Source organism: Columba livia, chromosome 2, assembly GCF_036013475.1.
Source record: "Columba livia isolate bColLiv1 breed racing homer chromosome 2, bColLiv1.pat.W.v2, whole genome shotgun sequence".
NCBI classification, from domain to species: Eukaryota; Metazoa; Chordata; class Aves; order Columbiformes; family Columbidae; genus Columba; species Columba livia.
In genome coordinates, this window is record NC_088603.1 from 161,504,840 (window position 1) to 161,525,117 (window position 20,278).

A 20,278-nucleotide genomic window follows, 5' to 3' on the forward strand; every position below is an offset into this window, starting at 1 on the left:
GGATCAATGGGCTGAGACCAATTGCATGAGGTTCAACAAAGCCAAGAGTCGGGTCCTGCACTTGGGTCACCACAACGCCATGAAGACTCCAGTAACTGTCAAGAGCTGTGGAAGAGCGGCTGGAAAGCTGCCCGGTGGTCAAGGACCTGGGGGTGTGGGTCGACAGTGGCTGAATATGAGCCAGTGTGTGTGGCCGTGACGGCCACCTGCGTCTTGGCTTGTGTCAGCACTGGTGTGGCCAGCAGGAGCAGGACAGTGAGCATCCCCTATTCTTGGCACTGGTGAGTCTACACCTTGAATCGTGTGTTCAGTTTTGGGCCCCTGACGGAGAGAAAGACCTTCAAGTGCCTAAGCCATTTCAAAGAAGGAGAATGAAACTTGTGAAAAGTTGGAGCACAGCTGTGATGGGGGAACCACTTTGGGTTTTGGCGTGTATAGCCTGGAGAAAAGAAAAGTGAGGGGAGACCTCCTGTCTGTCTGCAACTGCCTGAAAGGAGGTTGTAGTGAGGAAGGGATTCAGTCTCTTTTCCCAAGTACCAAGCGACAGGACAAGAGGAAATGGCCTTAAATTAGAAATTAGAAATTTAGGAATTTAGAAAATTAGAAATTAGAAAATTTTCTTCCCAGAAAAGGGTTGTCCACAGTGGAGGAGATGACCACCTGGAGCCTGTAGAGCACCTGACGCTGGAGCAGGTGGGTGCACGCACAGGAGGTGTGACCCTGTAGGAAGCCTGTGTTGGACCACGGAATTGGCAGGACCCGTGAACCCGTGAGGAAAGTCTAAATACTAAATGATTCTGTGATTCTGCTCCTGGTGGAGCCGGAGAGTGATGCTGGGGAAGGAAGATGGTCAAGTGTGTGTTGTCACAGGGAGGTCCAACCAGAGGCACGTTGAGGAGAGTGTTCTCGTGTCAAAATCTTTCTTTGGTCCAGTGATGGGCTTGTATCATGTTGTGGAAGTACCCCAGATTCTGGTCTGTGTTCTTGGTGGTATAGGAGGTGACATATTTCCTGGGAGAAGTCTTGTGGCCCTTTTCCCCCCTGTCCAGTTTGCTTCTTGAGCCCTGGCTTTGTGCTGGGTGAGGTTGGAAGAGCCTTGAGAGAAGAAAGTAAAGCGAGATGTCTCAGGCTGGGATGCAAGAGACCTTTATTGAGGAAACAAAAGAGTGAAAAGGCAGGAGCACCAAGTAGGCGGTGACAAGTATATGCTGCACGTAGGGTGACCATCAGCTGAGGTTGCTTCTGTGACATAGATCTTGCCAGAGCACCAAGATCTTCGTGGCTCCTTTAGAGGAAGAGCCATGGACAGCAGGTCCACGTGGCAAGAAGGGTCCAGAGGTGAGTCCACAATCCATGGCGTAGCTTCAATGCGGTAGGTGGTGTCCGTCAGGGGTGGTGGCGAGGGCCCTTAGCAGATGTATCCAGCCCTTCTGCCGCCAAAGCAGCCCAGGCCTCCAAAGCCATAGCCGTTGCCGTAGCCGAAGGCCCCGGAGTTGATGGCAACTCCCTGGGCACTGAGTTCGTTGCCCACGGCAGCCGATGAGGAGGATCCGACGGCGGTGCTCTGGGGGTGGGAGGTGAGGATGGGTCCTGGCAGGGTGACCAGCACGGCGGGAGGCTGGATGACGACGCGGGAGTCCTGGCACTGCAGGGAACAGGGCTCGTTGCAGCTGTTGGCCAGCGGGGTGGGTCCCCAGGAGCGGCAGGCGTTGTAGCAGGCCATGTGTGTGGTGTGGAGGAGCCCTGGAAGGGACGAGAGGCTGTTGAGCAAGCGCAGGGGCGTGGGGGTGCGAGGAGCGGTATTGCAGGAGGGCGAGGGAGTGGGGAGGCTGGTGTGGGGCTGTGGGGAGCCTGGCGGTGGGGAGGCGTGAGGGCTGCTGAGGCTGGGGGCAGAGCGTGCTGGAAGAGAGGGGCCAGGCGGGGCAGGAGAAGGAGGGGAAGGGGGTTGAGGCTCACCTTGTTGAGCGCGGAGGGAGGAGAAGGCGTCAGGAGAAGTGTGTGAGGGAGAGAGGCGCTGGGCCGGCTTTTATGCTGGTCCCCGAGGGGCGGGACAGCCTTTGCGCATGGCGACAATTTGCAGCCAGCAGCTGTCTGATGCCACAGCCTGGCCAGGAATGAGGAGGGTGTGTTTTCCTTCCCGCAATGCTCCAATTTCTTGTTCTTGTCTTGAGGACGTGTCCACTTGGCCCCGGCAGCAGCTTTGAAGTGCGAGCATTAGTGGCCAAAGACTTGGCGTTGCTGGCGCGTGTCAGGGCGGGCAAAGAACGCGGCCAGGGCGTAGCAGAGGTGGGGTGTCGTCAGTGAGGTCATCCCATGGCACTCTGGTTTTCAGTTGCCTTGTGAAGAGGGGGCCCCAATTCCTCACAGCCCTGACAGGCTGGTCCTGGCTTTTGTGCTTTTGTAGTCATGAGGGCTACCACTTCCATTGTCCTTTCACTCCCTTTCTTGCTACCATCTTGCTAAGCCTTTCTTTAAGCCTGGCCTATCCCACTGGGTGTCCTTTATGGGTGTCTTGTTGCACGTCTTGCTGCAAGCTTGTAGCTGGGTGTACTGGGCTTACGTGGCAAGGTTTGGGTTGCGAGGGAGCTGCTTGGTTGTTTTCTGTCAGAAGCTTGCAGAAATTTCCCTAAGCGTGAAACAGAGGTCTGACCTGCAGCAAGATGACCTAGTAGGGTAGAAGACTGGCTGAAACTCGGGAAAAGAGAGTTTATGACCTCTGTAAGACAGGGCAGGCAACTTAGAAGGACTACATGGGTGTAGTGAGTTTATGCAGGGAGAACACCAGAAGGGCCATAGCTCAATTAGAACTTCGTCTGCCTACTGCTTTAAAACATGACCATGACGTGGCCTTGATGGCACATGTCAGGGCGGTCAGAGGATGCAGCCAAAGCGCAGGAGAGGTGGAGTGTCATCAGTGAGGTCATCCCATGGCACTCGTGTGGTTTGCGGTTGCATTGTGTGGAGGGGGCCTCATTTCCTTGCAGCGCTGGCAATCTGCTCTGGGCTTTGGAGCTGTGCTGGCCTCGAGGAATTGTCTCTTCCATGGAATAGGATCCCTGCGTGGCTTGCTTCCATCTGACTAATCCTTTCCTTCCACGCTCGTTATGATCTATGGGGGTCTTGGTGTGTGTCTTGCATATGAGCTGGGTGTGCAGGGTTTATTTTTTAAGGTTTTAGTCAGGAGGAGCTACACAGCTGAAAGCTGAGCAGAGGTTGTAGAAGTTTACTCATGGTACACAGACAGTGTTCGTGTGTAGACAACAAGCTGACACTGTTTCTCCCGGAGAAAGTGGGTGTTCATGTCTTGGGCTACCGTAGTCATTGGTGGCTGAAAAAGTGGCTGGATGGCAGAGCCCAAAGAGTTGTGGTACTGGAGTTAAATCCATTTGGTGGCCACTCACAAGTGCTTTTCCCCAGGGCTCAATACTGGGTCCAGTTCTGTTTAATAATCTTTCTTCTTGATCTGGATGAGGGGATCGAGTGCACCCTCAGTACATCTGCAGATGACACCAAGTACAGGCAGGAGCGTTGAGCCACTTGGAGCTATGAAGGCTCTACAGATGGCCCTGGAAAGGCTGGATCAATGGGCTGAGACCAATTGCATGAGGTTCAACAAAGCCAAGAGTCGGGTCCTGCACTTGGGTCACCACAACGCCATGAAGACTCCAGTAACTGTCAAGAGCTGTGGAAGAGCGGCTGGAAAGCTGCCCGGTGGTCAAGGACCTGGGGGTGTGGGTCGACAGTGGCTGAATATGAGCCAGTGTGTGTGGCCGTGACGGCCACCGGCGTCTTGGCTTGTGTCAGCACTGGTGTGGCCAGCAGGAGCAGGACAGTGAGCATCCCCTATTCTTGGCACTGGTGAGTCTACACCTTGAATCGTGTGTTCAGTTTTGGGCCCCTGACGGAGAGAAAGACCTTCAAGTGCCTGAGCCCTTTCAAAGAAGGAGAATGAAACTTGTGAAACGTTGGAGCACAGCTGTGATGGAGGACCCACTTTGGGTTTTGGGGTGTATAGCCTGGAGAAAAGAAAAGTGAGGGGATACCTCCTGTCTGTCTGCAACTGCCTGAAAGGAGGTTGTAGTGAGGAAGGGATTCAGTCTCTTTTCCCAAGTACCAAGCGACAGGGCAAAAAGAAATGGCCTTAAATTAGAAATTAGAAATTTAGAAAATTAGAAAATTAGAAATTAGAAAATTTTCTTCCCAGAAAAGGGTTGTCCACAGTGGAGGAGATGACCACCTGGAGCCTGTAGACGACCTGACGCTGGAGCAGGTGGGTGCACGCACAGGAGGTGTGACCCTGTAGGAAGCCTGTGTTGGACCACAGAATTGGCAGGACCTGTGAACCCGTGAGGAAAGTCTAAATACTAAATGATTCTGTGATTCTGCTCCTGGTGGAGCCGGAGAGTGATGCTGGGGAAGGAAGATGGTCAAGTGTGTGTTGTCATAGGGAGGTCTCACCAGAGGCATGTTGAGGAGAGTGTTCTCGTGTCAAAATCTTTCTTTGGTCCAGTGATGGGCTTGTATCATGTTGTGGAAGTACCCCAGATTCTGGTCTGTGTTCTTGGTGGTATAGGAGGTGACATATTTCCTGGGAGAAGTCTTGTGGCCCTTTTCCCCCCTGTCCAGTTTGCTTCTTGAGCCCTGGCTTTGTGCTGGGTGAGGTTGGAAGAGCCTTGAGAGAAGAAAGTAAAGCGAGATGTCTCAGGCTGGGATGCAAGAGACCTTTATTGAGGAAACAAAAGAGTGAAAAGGCAGGAGCACCAAGTAGGCGGTGACAAGTATATGCTGCACGTAGGGTGACCATCAGCTGAGGTTGCTTCTGTGACATAGATCTTGCCAGAGCACCAAGATCTTCGTGGCTCCTTTAGAGGAAGAGCCATGGACAGCAGGTCCACGTGGCAAGAAGGGTCCAGAGGTGAGTCCACAATCCATGGCGTAGCTTCAATGCGGTAGGTGGTGTCCGTCAGGGGTGGTGGCGAGGGCCCTTAGCAGATGTATCCAGCCCTTCTGCCGCCAAAGCAGCCCAGGCCTCCAAAGCCATAGCCGTTGCCGTAGCCGAAGGCCCCGGAGTTGATGGCAACTCCCTGGGCACTGAGTTCGTTGCCCACGGCAGCCGATGAGGAGGATCCGACGGCGGTGCTCTGGGGGTGGGAGGTGAGGATGGGTCCTGGCAGGGTGACCAGCACGGCGGGAGGCTGGATGACGACGCGGGAGTCCTGGCACTGCAGGGAACAGGGCTCGTTGCAGCTGTTGGCCAGCGGGGTGGGTCCCCAGGAGCGGCAGGCGTTGTAGCAGGCCATGTGTGTGGTGTGGAGGAGCCCTGGAAGGGACGAGAGGCTGTTGAGCAAGCGCAGGGGCGTGGGGGTGCGAGGAGCGGTATTGCAGGAGGGCGAGGGAGTGGGGAGGCTGGTGTGGGGCTGTGGGGAGCCTGGCGGTGGGGAGGCGTGAGGGCTGCTGAGGCTGGGGGCAGAGCGTGCTGGAAGAGAGGGGCCAGAGAGGCAGGAGAAGGAGGGGAAGGGGGTTGAGGCTCACCTTGTTGAGCGCGGAGGGAGGAGAAGGCGTCAGGAGAAGTGTGTGAGGGAGAGAGGCGCTGAGCCGGCTTTTATGCTGGACCCGAGGGGCGGGACAGCCTTTGCGCATGGCGACAATTTGCAGCCAGCAGCTGTCTGATGCCACAGCCTGGCCAGGAATGAGGAGGGTGTGTTTTCCTTCCCGCAATGCTCCAATTTCTTGTTCTTGTCTTGAGGACGTGTCCACTTGGCCCCGGCAGCAGCTTTGAAGTGCGAGCATTAGTGGCCAAAGACTTGGCGTTGCTGGCGCGTGTCAGGGCGGGCAAAGAACGCGGCCAGGGCGTAGCAGAGGTGGGGTGTCGTCAGTGAGGTCATCCCATGGCACTCTGGTTTTCAGTTGCCTTGTGAAGAGGGGGCCCCAATTCCTCACAGCCCTGACAGGCTGGTCCTGGCTTTTGTGCTTTTGTAGTCATGAGGGCTACCACTTCCATTGTCCTTTCACTCCCTTTCTTGCTACCATCTTGCTAAGCCTTTCTTTAAGCCTGGCCTATCCCACTGGGTGTCCTTTATGGGTGTCTTGTTGCACGTCTTGCTGCAAGCTTGTAGCTGGGTGTACTGGGCTTACGTGGCAAGGTTTGGGTTGCGAGGGAGCTGCTTGGTTGTTTTCTGTCAGAAGCTTGCAGAAATTTCCCTAAGCGTGAAACAGAGGTCTGACCTGCAGCAAGATGACCTAGTAGGGTAGAAGACTGGCTGAAACTCGGGAAAAGAGAGTTTATGACCTCTGTAAGACAGGGCAGGCAACTTAGAAGGACTACATGGGTGTAGTGAGTTTATGCAGGGAGAACACCAGAAGGGCCATAGCTCAATTAGAACTTCGTCTGCCTACTGCTTTAAAACATGACCATGACGTGGCCTTGATGGCACATGTCAGGGCGGTCAGAGGATGCAGCCAAAGCGCAGGAGAGGTGGAGTGTCATCAGTGAGGTCATCCCATGGCACTCGTGTGGTTTGCGGTTGCATTGTGTGGAGGGGGCCTCATTTCCTTGCAGCGCTGGCAATCTGCTCTGGGCTTTGGAGCTGTGCTGGCCTCGAGGAATTGTCTCTTCCATGGAATAGGATCCCTGCGTGGCTTGCTTCCATCTGACTAATCCTTTCCTTCCACGCTCGTTATGATCTATGGGGGTCTTGGTGTGTGTCTTGCATATGAGCTGTGTGTGCAGGGTTTATTTTTTAAGGTTTTAGTCAGGAGGAGCTACACAGTTGAAAGCTGAGCAGAGGTTGTAGAAGTTTACTCATGGTACACAGACAGTGTTCGTGTGTAGACAACAAGCTGACACTGTTTCTCCCGGAGAAAGTGGGTGTTCATGTCTTGGGCTACCGTAGTCATTGGTGGCTGAAAAAGTGGCTGGATGGCAGAGCCCAAAGAGTTGTGGTACTGGAGTTAAATCCATTTGGTGGCCACTCACAAGTGCTTTTCCCCAGGGCTCAATACTGGGTCCAGTTCTGTTTAATAATCTTTCTTCTTGATCTGGATGAGGGGATCGAGTGCACCCTCAGTACATCTGCAGATGACACCAAGTACAGGCAGGAGCGTTGAGCCACTTGGAGCTATGAAGGCTCTACAGATGGCCCTGGAAAGGCTGGATCAATGGGCTGAGACCAATTGCATGAGGTTCAACAAAGCCAAGAGTCGGGTCCTGCACTTGGGTCACCACAACGCCATGAAGACTCCAGTAACTGTCAAGAGCTGTGGAAGAGCGGCTGGAAAGCTGCCCGGTGGTCAAGGACCTGGGGGTGTGGGTCGACAGTGGCTGAATATGAGCCAGTGTGTGTGGCCGTGACGGCCACCGGCGTCTTGGCTTGTGTCAGCACTGGTGTGGCCAGCAGGAGCAGGACAGTGAGCATCCCCTATTCTTGGCACTGGTGAGTCTACACCTTGAATCGTGTGTTCAGTTTTGGGCCCCTGACGGAGAGAAAGACCTTCAAGTGCCTGAGCCCTTTCAAAGAAGGAGAATGAAACTTGTGAAACGTTGGAACACAGCTGTGATGGAGGACCCACTTTGGGTTTTGGGGTGTATAGCCTGGAGAAAAGAAAAGTGAGGGGATACCTCCTGTCTGTCTGCAACTGCCTGAAAGGAGGTTGTAGTGAGGAAGGGATTCAGTCTCTTTTCCCAAGTACCAAGCGACAGGGCAAAAAGAAATGGCCTTAAATTAGAAATTAGAAATTTAGAAAATTAGAAAATTAGAAATTAGAAAATTTTCTTCCCAGAAAAGGGTTGTCCACAGTGGAGGAGATGACCACCTGGAGCCTGTAGACGACCTGACGCTGGAGCAGGTGGGTGCACGCACAGGAGGTGTGACCCTGTAGGAAGCCTGTGTTGGACCACAGAATTGGCAGGACCTGTGAACCCGTGAGGAAAGTCTAAATACTAAATGATTCTGTGATTCTGCTCCTGGTGGAGCCGGAGAGTGACGCTGGGGAAGGAAGATGGTCAAGTGTGTGTTGTCATAGGGAGGTCTCACCAGAGGCATGTTGAGGAGAGTGTTCTCGTGTCAAAATCTTTCTTTGGTCCAGTGATGGGCTTGTATCATGTTGTGGAAGTACCCCAGATTCTGGTCTGTGTTCTTGGTGGTATAGGAGGTGACATATTTCCTGGGAGAAGTCTTGTGGCCCTTTTCCCCCCTGTCCAGTTTGCTTCTTGAGCCCTGGCTTTGTGCTGGGTGAGGTTGGAAGAGCCTTGAGAGAAGAAAGTAAAGCGAGATGTCTCAGGCTGGGATGCAAGAGACCTTTATTGAGGAAACAAAAGAGTGAAAAGGCAGGAGCACCAAGTAGGCGGTGACAAGTATATGCTGCACGTAGGGTGACCATCAGCTGAGGTTGCTTCTGTGACATAGATCTTGCCAGAGCACCAAGATCTTCGTGGCTCCTTTAGAGGAAGAGCCATGGACAGCAGGTCCACGTGGCAAGAAGGGTCCAGAGGTGAGTCCACAATCCATGGCGTAGCTTCAATGCGGTAGGTGGTGTCCGTCAGGGGTGGTGGCGAGGGCCCTTAGCAGATGTATCCAGCCCTTCTGCCGCCAAAGCAGCCCAGGCCTCCAAAGCCATAGCCGTTGCCGTAGCCGAAGGCCCCGGAGTTGATGGCAACTCCCTGGGCACTGAGTTCGTTGCCCACGGCAGCCGATGAGGAGGATCCGACGGCGGTGCTCTGGGGGTGGGAGGTGAGGATGGGTCCTGGCAGGGTGACCAGCACGGCGGGAGGCTGGATGACGACGCGGGAGTCCTGGCACTGCAGGGAACAGGGCTCGTTGCAGCTGTTGGCCAGCGGGGTGGGTCCCCAGGAGCGGCAGGCGTTGTAGCAGGCCATGTGTGTGGTGTGGAGGAGCCCTGGAAGGGACGAGAGGCTGTTGAGCAAGCGCAGGGGCGTGGGGGTGCGAGGAGCGGTATTGCAGGAGGGCGAGGGAGTGGGGAGGCTGGTGTGGGGCTGTGGGGAGCGTGGCGGTGGGGAGGCATGAGGGCTGCTGAGGCTGGGGGCAGAGCGTGCTGGAAGAGAGGGGCCAGGCGGGGCAGGAGAAGGAGGGGAAGGGGGTTGAGGCTCACCTTGTTGAGCGCAGAGGGAGGAGAAGGCGTCAGGAGAAGTGTGTGAGGGAGAGAGGCGCTGGGCCGGCTTTTATGCTGGTCCCCGAGGGGCGGGACAGCCTTTGCGCATGGCGACAATTTGCAGCCAGCAGCTGTCTGATGCCACAGCCTGGCCAGGAATGAGGAGGGTGTGTTTTCCTTCCCGCAATGCTCCAATTTCTTCTTCTTGTCTTGAGGACGTGTTCACTTGGCCCTGGCAGCAGCTTTGAAGTGCGAGCATTAGAGGCCAAAGACTTGGCGTTGCTGGCGCGTGTCAGGGCGGGCAAAGAACGCGGCCAGGGCGTAGCAGAGGTGGGGTGTCGTCAGTGAGGTCATCCCAGGGCACTCGTGTGGTTTGCGGTTGCCTTGTGAAGAGGGGGCCCCAGTTCCTCACAGCCCTGACAGGCTGGTCCTGGCTTTTGTGCTTTTGTAGTCATGAGGGCTACCACTTCCATTGTCCTTTCTCTCCCTTTCTTGCTACCGTCTTGCTAAGCCTTTCTTTAAGCCTGGCCTATCCCACTGGGTGTCCTTTATGGGTGTCTTGTTGCACCTCTTGCTGCAAGCTTGTAGCTGGGTGTACTGGGCTTACGTGGCAAGGTTTGGGTTGCGAGGGAGCTGCTTGGTTGTTTTCTGTCAGAAGCTTGTGGAAGTTTCCCTAAGCGTGAAACAGAGGTCTGACCTGCAGCAAGATGACCTAGTGGGGTAGAAGACTGGCTGGAACTCGGGAAAAGAGAGTTTATGACCTGTGTAACACAGGGCCAGCAACTTAGAAGGACTACATGGGTGTAGTGAGTTTATGCAGGGAGAACACCAGAAGGGCCATAGCTCAATCAGAACTTCGTAAGGCCTACTGCTTTAAAACATGACCATGACATGACTAGAAGGACTACATGAGTGTTGTGAGTTTATGCAGGGAGAACACCAGAAGGGCCAAAGCTCAGTTAGAACTTCGTCTGCCTACTGCTTTAAAACATGACCATGACGTGGCCTGGATGGCACGTGTCAGGGCGGTCAGAGGATGCAGCCAAAGCGCAGGAGAGGTGGAGTGTCATCAGTGAGGTCATCCCATGGCACTCGTGTGGTTTGCGGTTGCATTGTGTGGAGGGGGCCTCATTTCCTTGCAGCGCTGGCAATCTGTTCTGGGCTTTGTAGCTGTGCTGGCCTCGAGGAATTGTCTCTTCCATGGAATAGGATCCCTGCGTGGCTTGCTTCCATCTGACTCATCCTTTCCTTCCACGCTCGTTATGATCTATGGGGGTCTTGGTGTGTGTCTTGCATAGGAGCTGGGTGTGCAGGGTTTATTTTTTAAGGTTTTAGTCAGGAGGAGCTACACAGTTGGAAGTTGAGCAGAGGTTGTAGAAGTTTACTCATGGTACATAGACAGTGTTCTCATGTAGACAACAAGCTGACACTGTTTCTTCAGGAGTAAGTGGGTGTTCATGTCTTGGGCTACCGTAGTCATTGGTGGCTGAAAAAGTGGCTGGATGGCAGAGCCCAAAGAGTTGTGGTACTGGAGTTAAATCCATTTGGTGGCCACTCACATGTGCTTTTCCCCAGGGCTCAATACTGGGTCCAGTTCTGTTTAATAATCTTTCTTCTTGATCTGGATGAGGGGATCGAGTGCACCCTCAGTACATCTGCAGATGACACCAAGTACAGGCAGGAGCGTTGAGCCACTTGGAGCTATGAAGGCTCTACAGATGGCCCTGGAAAGGCTGGATCAATGGGCTGAGACCAATTGCATGAGGTTCAACAAAGCCAAGAGTCGGGTCCTGCACTTGGGTCACCACAACGCCATGAAGACTCCAGTAACTGTCAAGAGCTGTGGAAGAGCGGCTGGAAAGCTGCCCGGTGGTCAAGGACCTGGGGGTGTGGGTCGACAGTGGCTGAATATGAGCCAGTGTGTGTGGCCGTGACGGCCACCTGCGTCTTGGCTTGTGTCAGCACTGGTGTGGCCAGCAGGAGCAGGACAGTGAGCATCCCCTATTCTTGGCACTGGTGAGTCTACACCTTGAATCGTGTGTTCAGTTTTGGGCCCCTGACGGAGAGAAAGACCTTCAAGTGCCTAAGCCATTTCAAAGAAGGAGAATGAAACTTGTGAAAAGTTGGAGCACAGCTGTGATGGGGGAACCACTTTGGGTTTTGGCGTGTATAGCCTGGAGAAAAGAAAAGTGAGGGGAGACCTCCTGTCTGTCTGCAACTGCCTGAAAGGAGGTTGTAGTGAGGAAGGGATTCAGTCTCTTTTCCCAAGTACCAAGCGACAGGACAAGAGGAAATGGCCTTAAATTAGAAATTAGAAATTTAGGAATTTAGAAAATTAGAAATTAGAAAATTTTCTTCCCAGAAAAGGGTTGTCCACAGTGGAGGAGATGACCACCTGGAGCCTGTAGAGCACCTGACGCTGGAGCAGGTGGGTGCACGCACAGGAGGTGTGACCCTGTAGGAAGCCTGTGTTGGACCACGGAATTGGCAGGACCCGTGAACCCGTGAGGAAAGTCTAAATACTAAATGATTCTGTGATTCTGCTCCTGGTGGAGCCGGAGAGTGATGCTGGGGAAGGAAGATGGTCAAGTGTGTGTTGTCACAGGGAGGTCCAACCAGAGGCACGTTGAGGAGAGTGTTCTCGTGTCAAAATCTTTCTTTGGTCCAGTGATGGGCTTGTATCATGTTGTGGAAGTACCCCAGATTCTGGTCTGTGTTCTTGGTGGTATAGGAGGTGACATATTTCCTGGGAGAAGTCTTGTGGCCCTTTTCCCCCCTGTCCAGTTTGCTTCTTGAGCCCTGGCTTTGTGCTGGGTGAGGTTGGAAGAGCCTTGAGAGAAGAAAGTAAAGCGAGATGTCTCAGGCTGGGATGCAAGAGACCTTTATTGAGGAAACAAAAGAGTGAAAAGGCAGGAGCACCAAGTAGGCGGTGACAAGTATATGCTGCACGTAGGGTGACCATCAGCTGAGGTTGCTTCTGTGACATAGATCTTGCCAGAGCACCAAGATCTTCGTGGCTCCTTTAGAGGAAGAGCCATGGACAGCAGGTCCACGTGGCAAGAAGGGTCCAGAGGTGAGTCCACAATCCATGGCGTAGCTTCAATGCGGTAGGTGGTGTCCGTCAGGGGTGGTGGCGAGGGCCCTTAGCAGATGTATCCAGCCCTTCTGCCGCCAAAGCAGCCCAGGCCTCCAAAGCCATAGCCGTTGCCGTAGCCGAAGGCCCCGGAGTTGATGGCAACTCCCTGGGCACTGAGTTCGTTGCCCACGGCAGCCGATGAGGAGGATCCGACGGCGGTGCTCTGGGGGTGGGAGGTGAGGATGGGTCCTGGCAGGGTGACCAGCACGGCGGGAGGCTGGATGACGACGCGGGAGTCCTGGCACTGCAGGGAACAGGGCTCGTTGCAGCTGTTGGCCAGCGGGGTGGGTCCCCAGGAGCGGCAGGCGTTGTAGCAGGCCATGTGTGTGGTGTGGAGGAGCCCTGGAAGGGACGAGAGGCTGTTGAGCAAGCGCAGGGGCGTGGGGGTGCGAGGAGCGGTATTGCAGGAGGGCGAGGGAGTGGGGAGGCTGGTGTGGGGCTGTGGGGAGCCTGGCGGTGGGGAGGCGTGAGGGCTGCTGAGGCTGGGGGCAGAGCGTGCTGGAAGAGAGGGGCCAGGCGGGGCAGGAGAAGGAGGGGAAGGGGGTTGAGGCTCACCTTGTTGAGCGCGGAGGGAGGAGAAGGCGTCAGGAGAAGTGTGTGAGGGAGAGAGGCGCTGGGCCGGCTTTTATGCTGGTCCCCGAGGGGCGGGACAGCCTTTGCGCATGGCGACAATTTGCAGCCAGCAGCTGTCTGATGCCACAGCCTGGCCAGGAATGAGGAGGGTGTGTTTTCCTTCCCGCAATGCTCCAATTTCTTGTTCTTGTCTTGAGGACGTGTCCACTTGGCCCCGGCAGCAGCTTTGAAGTGCGAGCATTAGTGGCCAAAGACTTGGCGTTGCTGGCGCGTGTCAGGGCGGGCAAAGAACGCGGCCAGGGCGTAGCAGAGGTGGGGTGTCGTCAGTGAGGTCATCCCATGGCACTCTGGTTTTCAGTTGCCTTGTGAAGAGGGGGCCCCAATTCCTCACAGCCCTGACAGGCTGGTCCTGGCTTTTGTGCTTTTGTAGTCATGAGGGCTACCACTTCCATTGTCCTTTCACTCCCTTTCTTGCTACCATCTTGCTAAGCCTTTCTTTAAGCCTGGCCTATCCCACTGGGTGTCCTTTATGGGTGTCTTGTTGCACGTCTTGCTGCAAGCTTGTAGCTGGGTGTACTGGGCTTACGTGGCAAGGTTTGGGTTGCGAGGGAGCTGCTTGGTTGTTTTCTGTCAGAAGCTTGCAGAAATTTCCCTAAGCGTGAAACAGAGGTCTGACCTGCAGCAAGATGACCTAGTAGGGTAGAAGACTGGCTGAAACTCGGGAAAAGAGAGTTTATGACCTCTGTAAGACAGGGCAGGCAACTTAGAAGGACTACATGGGTGTAGTGAGTTTATGCAGGGAGAACACCAGAAGGGCCATAGCTCAATTAGAACTTCGTCTGCCTACTGCTTTAAAACATGACCATGACGTGGCCTTGATGGCACATGTCAGGGCGGTCAGAGGATGCAGCCAAAGCGCAGGAGAGGTGGAGTGTCATCAGTGAGGTCATCCCATGGCACTCGTGTGGTTTGCGGTTGCATTGTGTGGAGGGGGCCTCATTTCCTTGCAGCGCTGGCAATCTGCTCTGGGCTTTGGAGCTGTGCTGGCCTCGAGGAATTGTCTCTTCCATGGAATAGGATCCCTGCGTGGCTTGCTTCCATCTGACTAATCCTTTCCTTCCACGCTCGTTATGATCTATGGGGGTCTTGGTGTGTGTCTTGCATATGAGCTGGGTGTGCAGGGTTTATTTTTTAAGGTTTTAGTCAGGAGGAGCTACACAGCTGAAAGCTGAGCAGAGGTTGTAGAAGTTTACTCATGGTACACAGACAGTGTTCGTGTGTAGACAACAAGCTGACACTGTTTCTCCCGGAGAAAGTGGGTGTTCATGTCTTGGGCTACCGTAGTCATTGGTGGCTGAAAAAGTGGCTGGATGGCAGAGCCCAAAGAGTTGTGGTACTGGAGTTAAATCCATTTGGTGGCCACTCACAAGTGCTTTTCCCCAGGGCTCAATACTGGGTCCAGTTCTGTTTAATAATCTTTCTTCTTGATCTGGATGAGGGGATCGAGTGCACCCTCAGTACATCTGCAGATGACACCAAGTACAGGCAGGAGCGTTGAGCCACTTGGAGCTATGAAGGCTCTACAGATGGCCCTGGAAAGGCTGGATCAATGGGCTGAGACCAATTGCATGAGGTTCAACAAAGCCAAGAGTCGGGTCCTGCACTTGGGTCACCACAACGCCATGAAGACTCCAGTAACTGTCAAGAGCTGTGGAAGAGCGGCTGGAAAGCTGCCCGGTGGTCAAGGACCTGGGGGTGTGGGTCGACAGTGGCTGAATATGAGCCAGTGTGTGTGGCCGTGACGGCCACCGGCGTCTTGGCTTGTGTCAGCACTGGTGTGGCCAGCAGGAGCAGGACAGTGAGCATCCCCTATTCTTGGCACTGGTGAGTCTACACCTTGAATCGTGTGTTCAGTTTTGGGCCCCTGACGGAGAGAAAGACCTTCAAGTGCCTGAGCCCTTTCAAAGAAGGAGAATGAAACTTGTGAAACGTTGGAACACAGCTGTGATGGAGGACCCACTTTGGGTTTTGGGGTGTATAGCCTGGAGAAAAGAAAAGTGAGGGGATACCTCCTGTCTGTCTGCAACTGCCTGAAAGGAGGTTGTAGTGAGGAAGGGATTCAGTCTCTTTTCCCAAGTACCAAGCGACAGGGCAAAAAGAAATGGCCTTAAATTAGAAATTAGAAATTTAGAAAATTAGAAAATTAGAAATTAGAAAATTTTCTTCCCAGAAAAGGGTTGTCCACAGTGGAGGAGATGACCACCTGGAGCCTGTAGACGACCTGACGCTGGAGCAGGTGGGTGCACGCACAGGAGGTGTGACCCTGTAGGAAGCCTGTGTTGGACCACAGAATTGGCAGGACCTGTGAACCCGTGAGGAAAGTCTAAATACTAAATGATTCTGTGATTCTGCTCCTGGTGGAGCCGGAGAGTGACGCTGGGGAAGGAAGATGGTCAAGTGTGTGTTGTCATAGGGAGGTCTCACCAGAGGCATGTTGAGGAGAGTGTTCTCGTGTCAAAATCTTTCTTTGGTCCAGTGATGGGCTTGTATCATGTTGTGGAAGTACCCCAGATTCTGGTCTGTGTTCTTGGTGGTATAGGAGGTGACATATTTCCTGGGAGAAGTCTTGTGGCCCTTTTCCCCCCTGTCCAGTTTGCTTCTTGAGCCCTGGCTTTGTGCTGGGTGAGGTTGGAAGAGCCTTGAGAGAAGAAAGTAAAGCGAGATGTCTCAGGCTGGGATGCAAGAGACCTTTATTGAGGAAACAAAAGAGTGAAAAGGCAGGAGCACCAAGTAGGCGGTGACAAGTATATGCTGCACGTAGGGTGACCATCAGCTGAGGTTGCTTCTGTGACATAGATCTTGCCAGAGCACCAAGATCTTCGTGGCTCCTTTAGAGGAAGAGCCATGGACAGCAGGTCCACGTGGCAAGAAGGGTCCAGAGGTGAGTCCACAATCCATGGCGTAGCTTCAATGCGGTAGGTGGTGTCCGTCAGGGGTGGTGGCGAGGGCCCTTAGCAGATGTATCCAGCCCTTCTGCCGCCAAAGCAGCCCAGGCCTCCAAAGCCATAGCCGTTGCCGTAGCCGAAGGCCCCGGAGTTGATGGCAACTCCCTGGGCACTGAGTTCGTTGCCCACGGCAGCCGATGAGGAGGATCCGACGGCGGTGCTCTGGGGGTGGGAGGTGAGGATGGGTCCTGGCAGGGTGACCAGCACGGCGGGAGGCTGGATGACGACGCGGGAGTCCTGGCACTGCAGGGAACAGGGCTCGTTGCAGCTGTTGGCCAGCGGGGTGGGTCCCCAGGAGCGGCAGGCGTTGTAGCAGGCCATGTGTGTGGTGTGGAGGAGCCCTGGAAGGGACGAGAGGCTGTTGAGCAAGCGCAGGGGCGTGGGGGTGCGAGGAGCGGTATTGCAGGAGGGCGAGGGAGTGGGGAGGCTGGTGTGGGGCTGTGGGGAGCCTGGCGGTGGGGAGGCGTGAGGGCTGCTGAGGCTGGGGGCAGAGCGTGCTGGAAGAGAGGGGCCAGAGAGGCAGGAGAAGGAGGGGAAGGGGGTTGAGGCTCACCTTGTTGAGCGCGGAGGGAGGAGAAGGCGTCAGGAGAAGTGTGTGAGGGAGAGAGGCGCTGAGCCGGCTTTTATGCTGGACCCGAGGGGCGGGACAGCCTTTGCGCATGGCGACAATTTGCAGCCAGCAGCTGTCTGATGCCACAGCCTGGCCAGGAATGAGGAGGGTGTGTTTTCCTTCCCGCAATGCTCCAATTTCTTGTTCTTGTCTTGAGGACGTGTCCACTTGGCCCCGGCAGCAGCTTTGAAGTGCGAGCATTAGTGGCCAAAGACTTGGCGTTGCTGGCGCGTGTCAGGGCGGGCAAAGAACGCGGCCAGGGCGTAGCAGAGGTGGGGTGTCGTCAGTGAGGTCATCCCATGGCACTCTGGTTTTCAGTTGCCTTGTGAAGAGGGGGCCCCAATTCCTCACAGCCCTGACAGGCTGGTCCTGGCTTTTGTGCTTTTGTAGTCATGAGGGCTACCACTTCCATTGTCCTTTCACTCCCTTTCTTGCTACCATCTTGCTAAGCCTTTCTTTAAGCCTGGCCTATCCCACTGGGTGTCCTTTATGGGTGTCTTGTTGCACGTCTTGCTGCAAGCTTGTAGCTGGGTGTACTGGGCTTACGTGGCAAGGTTTGGGTTGCGAGGGAGCTGCTTGGTTGTTTTCTGTCAGAAGCTTGCAGAAATTTCCCTAAGCGTGAAACAGAGGTCTGACCTGCAGCAAGATGACCTAGTAGGGTAGAAGACTGGCTGAAACTCGGGAAAAGAGAGTTTATGACCTCTGTAAGACAGGGCAGGCAACTTAGAAGGACTACATGGGTGTAGTGAGTTTATGCAGGGAGAACACCAGAAGGGCCATAGCTCAATTAGAACTTCGTCTGCCTACTGCTTTAAAACATGACCATGACGTGGCCTTGATGGCACATGTCAGGGCGGTCAGAGGATGCAGCCAAAGCGCAGGAGAGGTGGAGTGTCATCAGTGAGGTCATCCCATGGCACTCGTGTGGTTTGCGGTTGCATTGTGTGGAGGGGGCCTCATTTCCTTGCAGCGCTGGCAATCTGCTCTGGGCTTTGGAGCTGTGCTGGCCTCGAGGAATTGTCTCTTCCATGGAATAGGATCCCTGCGTGGCTTGCTTCCATCTGACTGATCCTTTCCTTCCACGCTCGTTATGATCTATGGGGGTCTTGGTGTGTGTCTTGCATATGAGCTGTGTGTGCAGGGTTTATTTTTTAAGGTTTTAGTCAGGAGGAGCTACACAGCTGAAAGCTGAGCAGAGGTTGTAGAAGTTTACTCATGGTACACAGACAGTGTTCGTGTGTAGACAACAAGCTGACACTGTTTCTCCCGGAGAAAGTGGGTGTTCATGTCTTGGGCTACCGTAGTCATTGGTGGCTGAAAAAGTGGCTGGATGGCAGAGCCCAAAGAGTTGTGGTACTGGAGTTAAATCCATTTGGTGGCCACTCACAAGTGCTTTTCCCCAGGGCTCAATACTGGGTCCAGTTCTGTTTAATAATCTTTCTTCTTGATCTGGATGAGGGGATCGAGTGCACCCTCAGTACATCTGCAGATGACACCAAGTACGGGCAGGAGCGTTGAGCCACTTGGAGCTATGAAGGCTCTACAGATGGCCCTGGAAAGGCTGGATCAATGGGCTGAGACCAATTGCATGAGGTTCAACAAAGCCAAGAGTCGGGTCCTGCACTTGGGTCACCACAACGCCATGAAGACTCCAGTAACTGTCAAGAGCTGTGGAAGAGCGGCTGGAAAGCTGCCCGGTGGTCAAGGACCTGGGGGTGTGGGTCGACAGTGGCTGAATATGAGCCAGTGTGTGTGGCCGTGACGGCCACCGGCGTCTTGGCTTGTGTCAGCACTGGTGTGGCCAGCAGGAGCAGGACAGTGAGCATCCCCTATTCTTGGCACTGGTGAGTCTACACCTTGAATCGTGTGTTCAGTTTTGGGCCCCTGACGGAGAGAAAGACCTTCAAGTGCCTGAGCCCTTTCAAAGAAGGAGAATGAAACTTGTGAAACGTTGGAGCACAGCTGTGATGGAGGACCCACTTTGGGTTTTGGGGTGTATAGCCTGGAGAAAAGAAAAGTGAGGGGATACCTCCTGTCTGTCTGCAACTGCCTGAAAGAGGTTGTAGTGAGGAAGGGATTCAGTCTCTTTTCCCAAGTACCAAGCGACAGGGCAAAAAGAAATGGCCTTAAGTTAGAAATTAGAAATTTAGAAAATTAGAAAATTAGAAATTAGAAAATTTTCTTCCCAGAAAAGGGTTGTCCACAGTGGAGGAGATGACCACCTGGAGCCTGTAGAGCACCTGACGCTGGAGCAGGTGGGTGCACGCACAGGAGGTGTGACCCTGTAGGAAGCCTGTGTTGGACCACGGAATTGGCAGGACCCGTGAACCCGTGAGGAAAGTCTAAATACTAAATGATTCTGTGATTCTGCTCCTGGTGGAGCCGGAGAGTGATGCTGGGGAAGGAAGATGGTCAAGTGTGTGTTGTCACAGGGAGGTCCAACCAGAGGCATGTTGAGGAGAGTGTTCTCGTGTCAAGATCTTTCTTTGGTCCAGTGATGGGCTTGTATCATGTTGTGGAAGTACCCCAGATTCTGGTCTGTGTTCTTGGTGGTATAGGAGGTGACATATTTCCTGGGAGAAGTCTTGTGGCCCTTTTCCCCCCTGTCCAGTTTGCTTCTTGAGCCCTGGCTTTGTGCTGGGTGAGGTTGGAAGAGCCTTGAGAGAAGAAAGTAAAGCGAGATGTCTCAGGCTGGGATGCAAGAGACCTTTATTGAGGAAACAAAAGAATGAAAAGGCAGGAGCACCAAGTAGGCGGTGACAAGTATATGCTGCACGTAGGGTGACCATCAGCTGAGGTTGCTTCTGTGACATAGATCTTGCCAGAGCACCAAGATCTTCGTGGCTCCTTTAGAGGAAGAGCCATGGACAGCAGGTCCACGTGGCAAGAAGGGTCCAGAGGTGAGTCCACAATCCATGGCGTAGCTTCAATGCGGTAGGTGGTGTCCGTCAGGGGTGGTGGCGAGGGCCCTTAGCAGATGTATCCAGCCCTTCTGCCGCCAAAGCAGCCCAGGCCTCCAAAGCCATAGCCGTTGCCGTAGCCGAAGGCCCCGGAGTTGATGGCAACTCCCTGGGCACTGAGTTCGTTGCCCACGGCAGCCGATGAGGAGGATCCGACGGCGGTGCTCTGGGGGTGGGAGGTGAGGATGGGTCCTGGCAGGGTGACCAGCACGGCGGGAGGCTGGATGACGACACGGGAGTCCTGGCACTGCAGGGAACAGGGCTCGTTGCAGCTGTTGGCCAGCGGGGTGGGTCCCCAGGAGCGGCAGGCGTTGTAGCAGGCCATGTGTGTGGTGTGGAGGAGCCCTGGAAGGGACGAGAGGCTGTTGAGCAAGCGCAGGGGCGTGGGGGTGCGAGGAGCGGTATTGCAGGAGGGCGAGGGAGTGGGGAGGCTGGTGTGGGGCTGTGGGGAGCCTGGCGGTGGGGAGGCGTGAGGGCTGCTGAGGCTGGGGGCAGAGCGTGCTGGAAGAGAGGGGCCAGAGAGGCAGGAGAAGGAGGGGAAGGGGGTTGAGGCTCACCTTGTTGATCGCGGAGGGAGGAGAAGGCGTCAGGAGAAGTGTGTGAGGGAGAGAGGCGCTGAGCCGGCTTTTATGCTGGACCCGAGGGGCGGGACAGCCTTTGCGCATGGCGACAATTTGCAGCCAGCAGCTGTCTGATGCCACAGCCTGGCCAGTAATGAGGAGGGTGTGTTTTCCTTCCCGCAATGCTCCAATTTCTTGTTCTTGTCTTGAGGACGTGTCCACTTGGCCCCGGCAGCAGCTTTGAAGTGCGAGCATTAGTGGCCAAAGACTTGGCGTTGCTGGCGCGTGTCAGGGCTGGCAAAGAACGCGGCCAGGGCGTAGCAGAG

At 54.6% G+C, this 20,278-nt stretch overlaps 6 protein-coding genes across 6 annotated transcripts; all 6 read right to left on the minus strand.

The window, feature by feature from the left end:
- Positions 1-563: 563 nt before the first annotated feature.
- Positions 564-1,723, minus strand: LOC135578863 (feather keratin 4-like). The gene has a single exon (XM_065055235.1). The coding sequence runs from the start codon at positions 1,721-1,723 to the stop codon at positions 1,409-1,411; it is 315 nt and encodes a 104-aa protein (XP_064911307.1). The 3' UTR covers positions 564-1,408.
- Positions 1,724-4,535: 2,812 nt separating this feature from the next.
- LOC135578865 (feather keratin 4-like) lies at positions 4,536-5,549 on the minus strand. The gene has a single exon (XM_065055237.1). It carries the CDS (start codon positions 5,298-5,300, stop codon positions 4,986-4,988), a length of 315 nt encoding a protein of 104 aa, XP_064911309.1. The 5' UTR covers positions 5,301-5,549; the 3' UTR covers positions 4,536-4,985.
- Positions 5,550-8,110: 2,561 nt separating this feature from the next.
- LOC135578866 (feather keratin 4-like) lies at positions 8,111-8,875 on the minus strand. The gene has a single exon (XM_065055238.1). The coding sequence runs from the start codon at positions 8,873-8,875 to the stop codon at positions 8,561-8,563; it is 315 nt and encodes a 104-aa protein (XP_064911310.1). The 3' UTR covers positions 8,111-8,560.
- A 2,926-nt stretch (positions 8,876-11,801) lies between these two features.
- LOC135578867 (feather keratin 4-like) lies at positions 11,802-12,566 on the minus strand. The gene has a single exon (XM_065055240.1). It carries the CDS (start codon positions 12,564-12,566, stop codon positions 12,252-12,254), a length of 315 nt encoding a protein of 104 aa, XP_064911312.1. The 3' UTR covers positions 11,802-12,251.
- Positions 12,567-15,378: 2,812 nt separating this feature from the next.
- On the minus strand, positions 15,379-16,392 carry LOC135578868 (feather keratin 4-like). The gene has a single exon (XM_065055241.1). The coding sequence runs from the start codon at positions 16,141-16,143 to the stop codon at positions 15,829-15,831; it is 315 nt and encodes a 104-aa protein (XP_064911313.1). The 5' UTR covers positions 16,144-16,392; the 3' UTR covers positions 15,379-15,828.
- A 2,781-nt stretch (positions 16,393-19,173) lies between these two features.
- Positions 19,174-19,758, minus strand: LOC135578869 (feather keratin 4-like). Its single transcript, XM_065055242.1, has one exon. It carries the CDS (start codon positions 19,715-19,717, stop codon positions 19,403-19,405), a length of 315 nt encoding a protein of 104 aa, XP_064911314.1. The 5' UTR covers positions 19,718-19,758; the 3' UTR covers positions 19,174-19,402.
- Positions 19,759-20,278: the final 520 nt, after the last annotated feature.

What these genes read in the sequence shown, in the direction of transcription:
- LOC135578863 (XM_065055235.1), bottom strand. Translation starts at nt 1,723, where the DNA reads ATGGCCTGCTACAACGCCTGCCGCTCCTGGGGACCCACCCCGCTGGCC.
- LOC135578865 (XM_065055237.1), bottom strand. Translation starts at nt 5,300, where the DNA reads ATGGCCTGCTACAACGCCTGCCGCTCCTGGGGACCCACCCCGCTGGCC.
- LOC135578866 (XM_065055238.1), bottom strand. Translation starts at nt 8,875, where the DNA reads ATGGCCTGCTACAACGCCTGCCGCTCCTGGGGACCCACCCCGCTGGCC.
- LOC135578867 (XM_065055240.1), bottom strand. Translation starts at nt 12,566, where the DNA reads ATGGCCTGCTACAACGCCTGCCGCTCCTGGGGACCCACCCCGCTGGCC.
- LOC135578868 (XM_065055241.1), bottom strand. Translation starts at nt 16,143, where the DNA reads ATGGCCTGCTACAACGCCTGCCGCTCCTGGGGACCCACCCCGCTGGCC.
- LOC135578869 (XM_065055242.1), bottom strand. Translation starts at nt 19,717, where the DNA reads ATGGCCTGCTACAACGCCTGCCGCTCCTGGGGACCCACCCCGCTGGCC.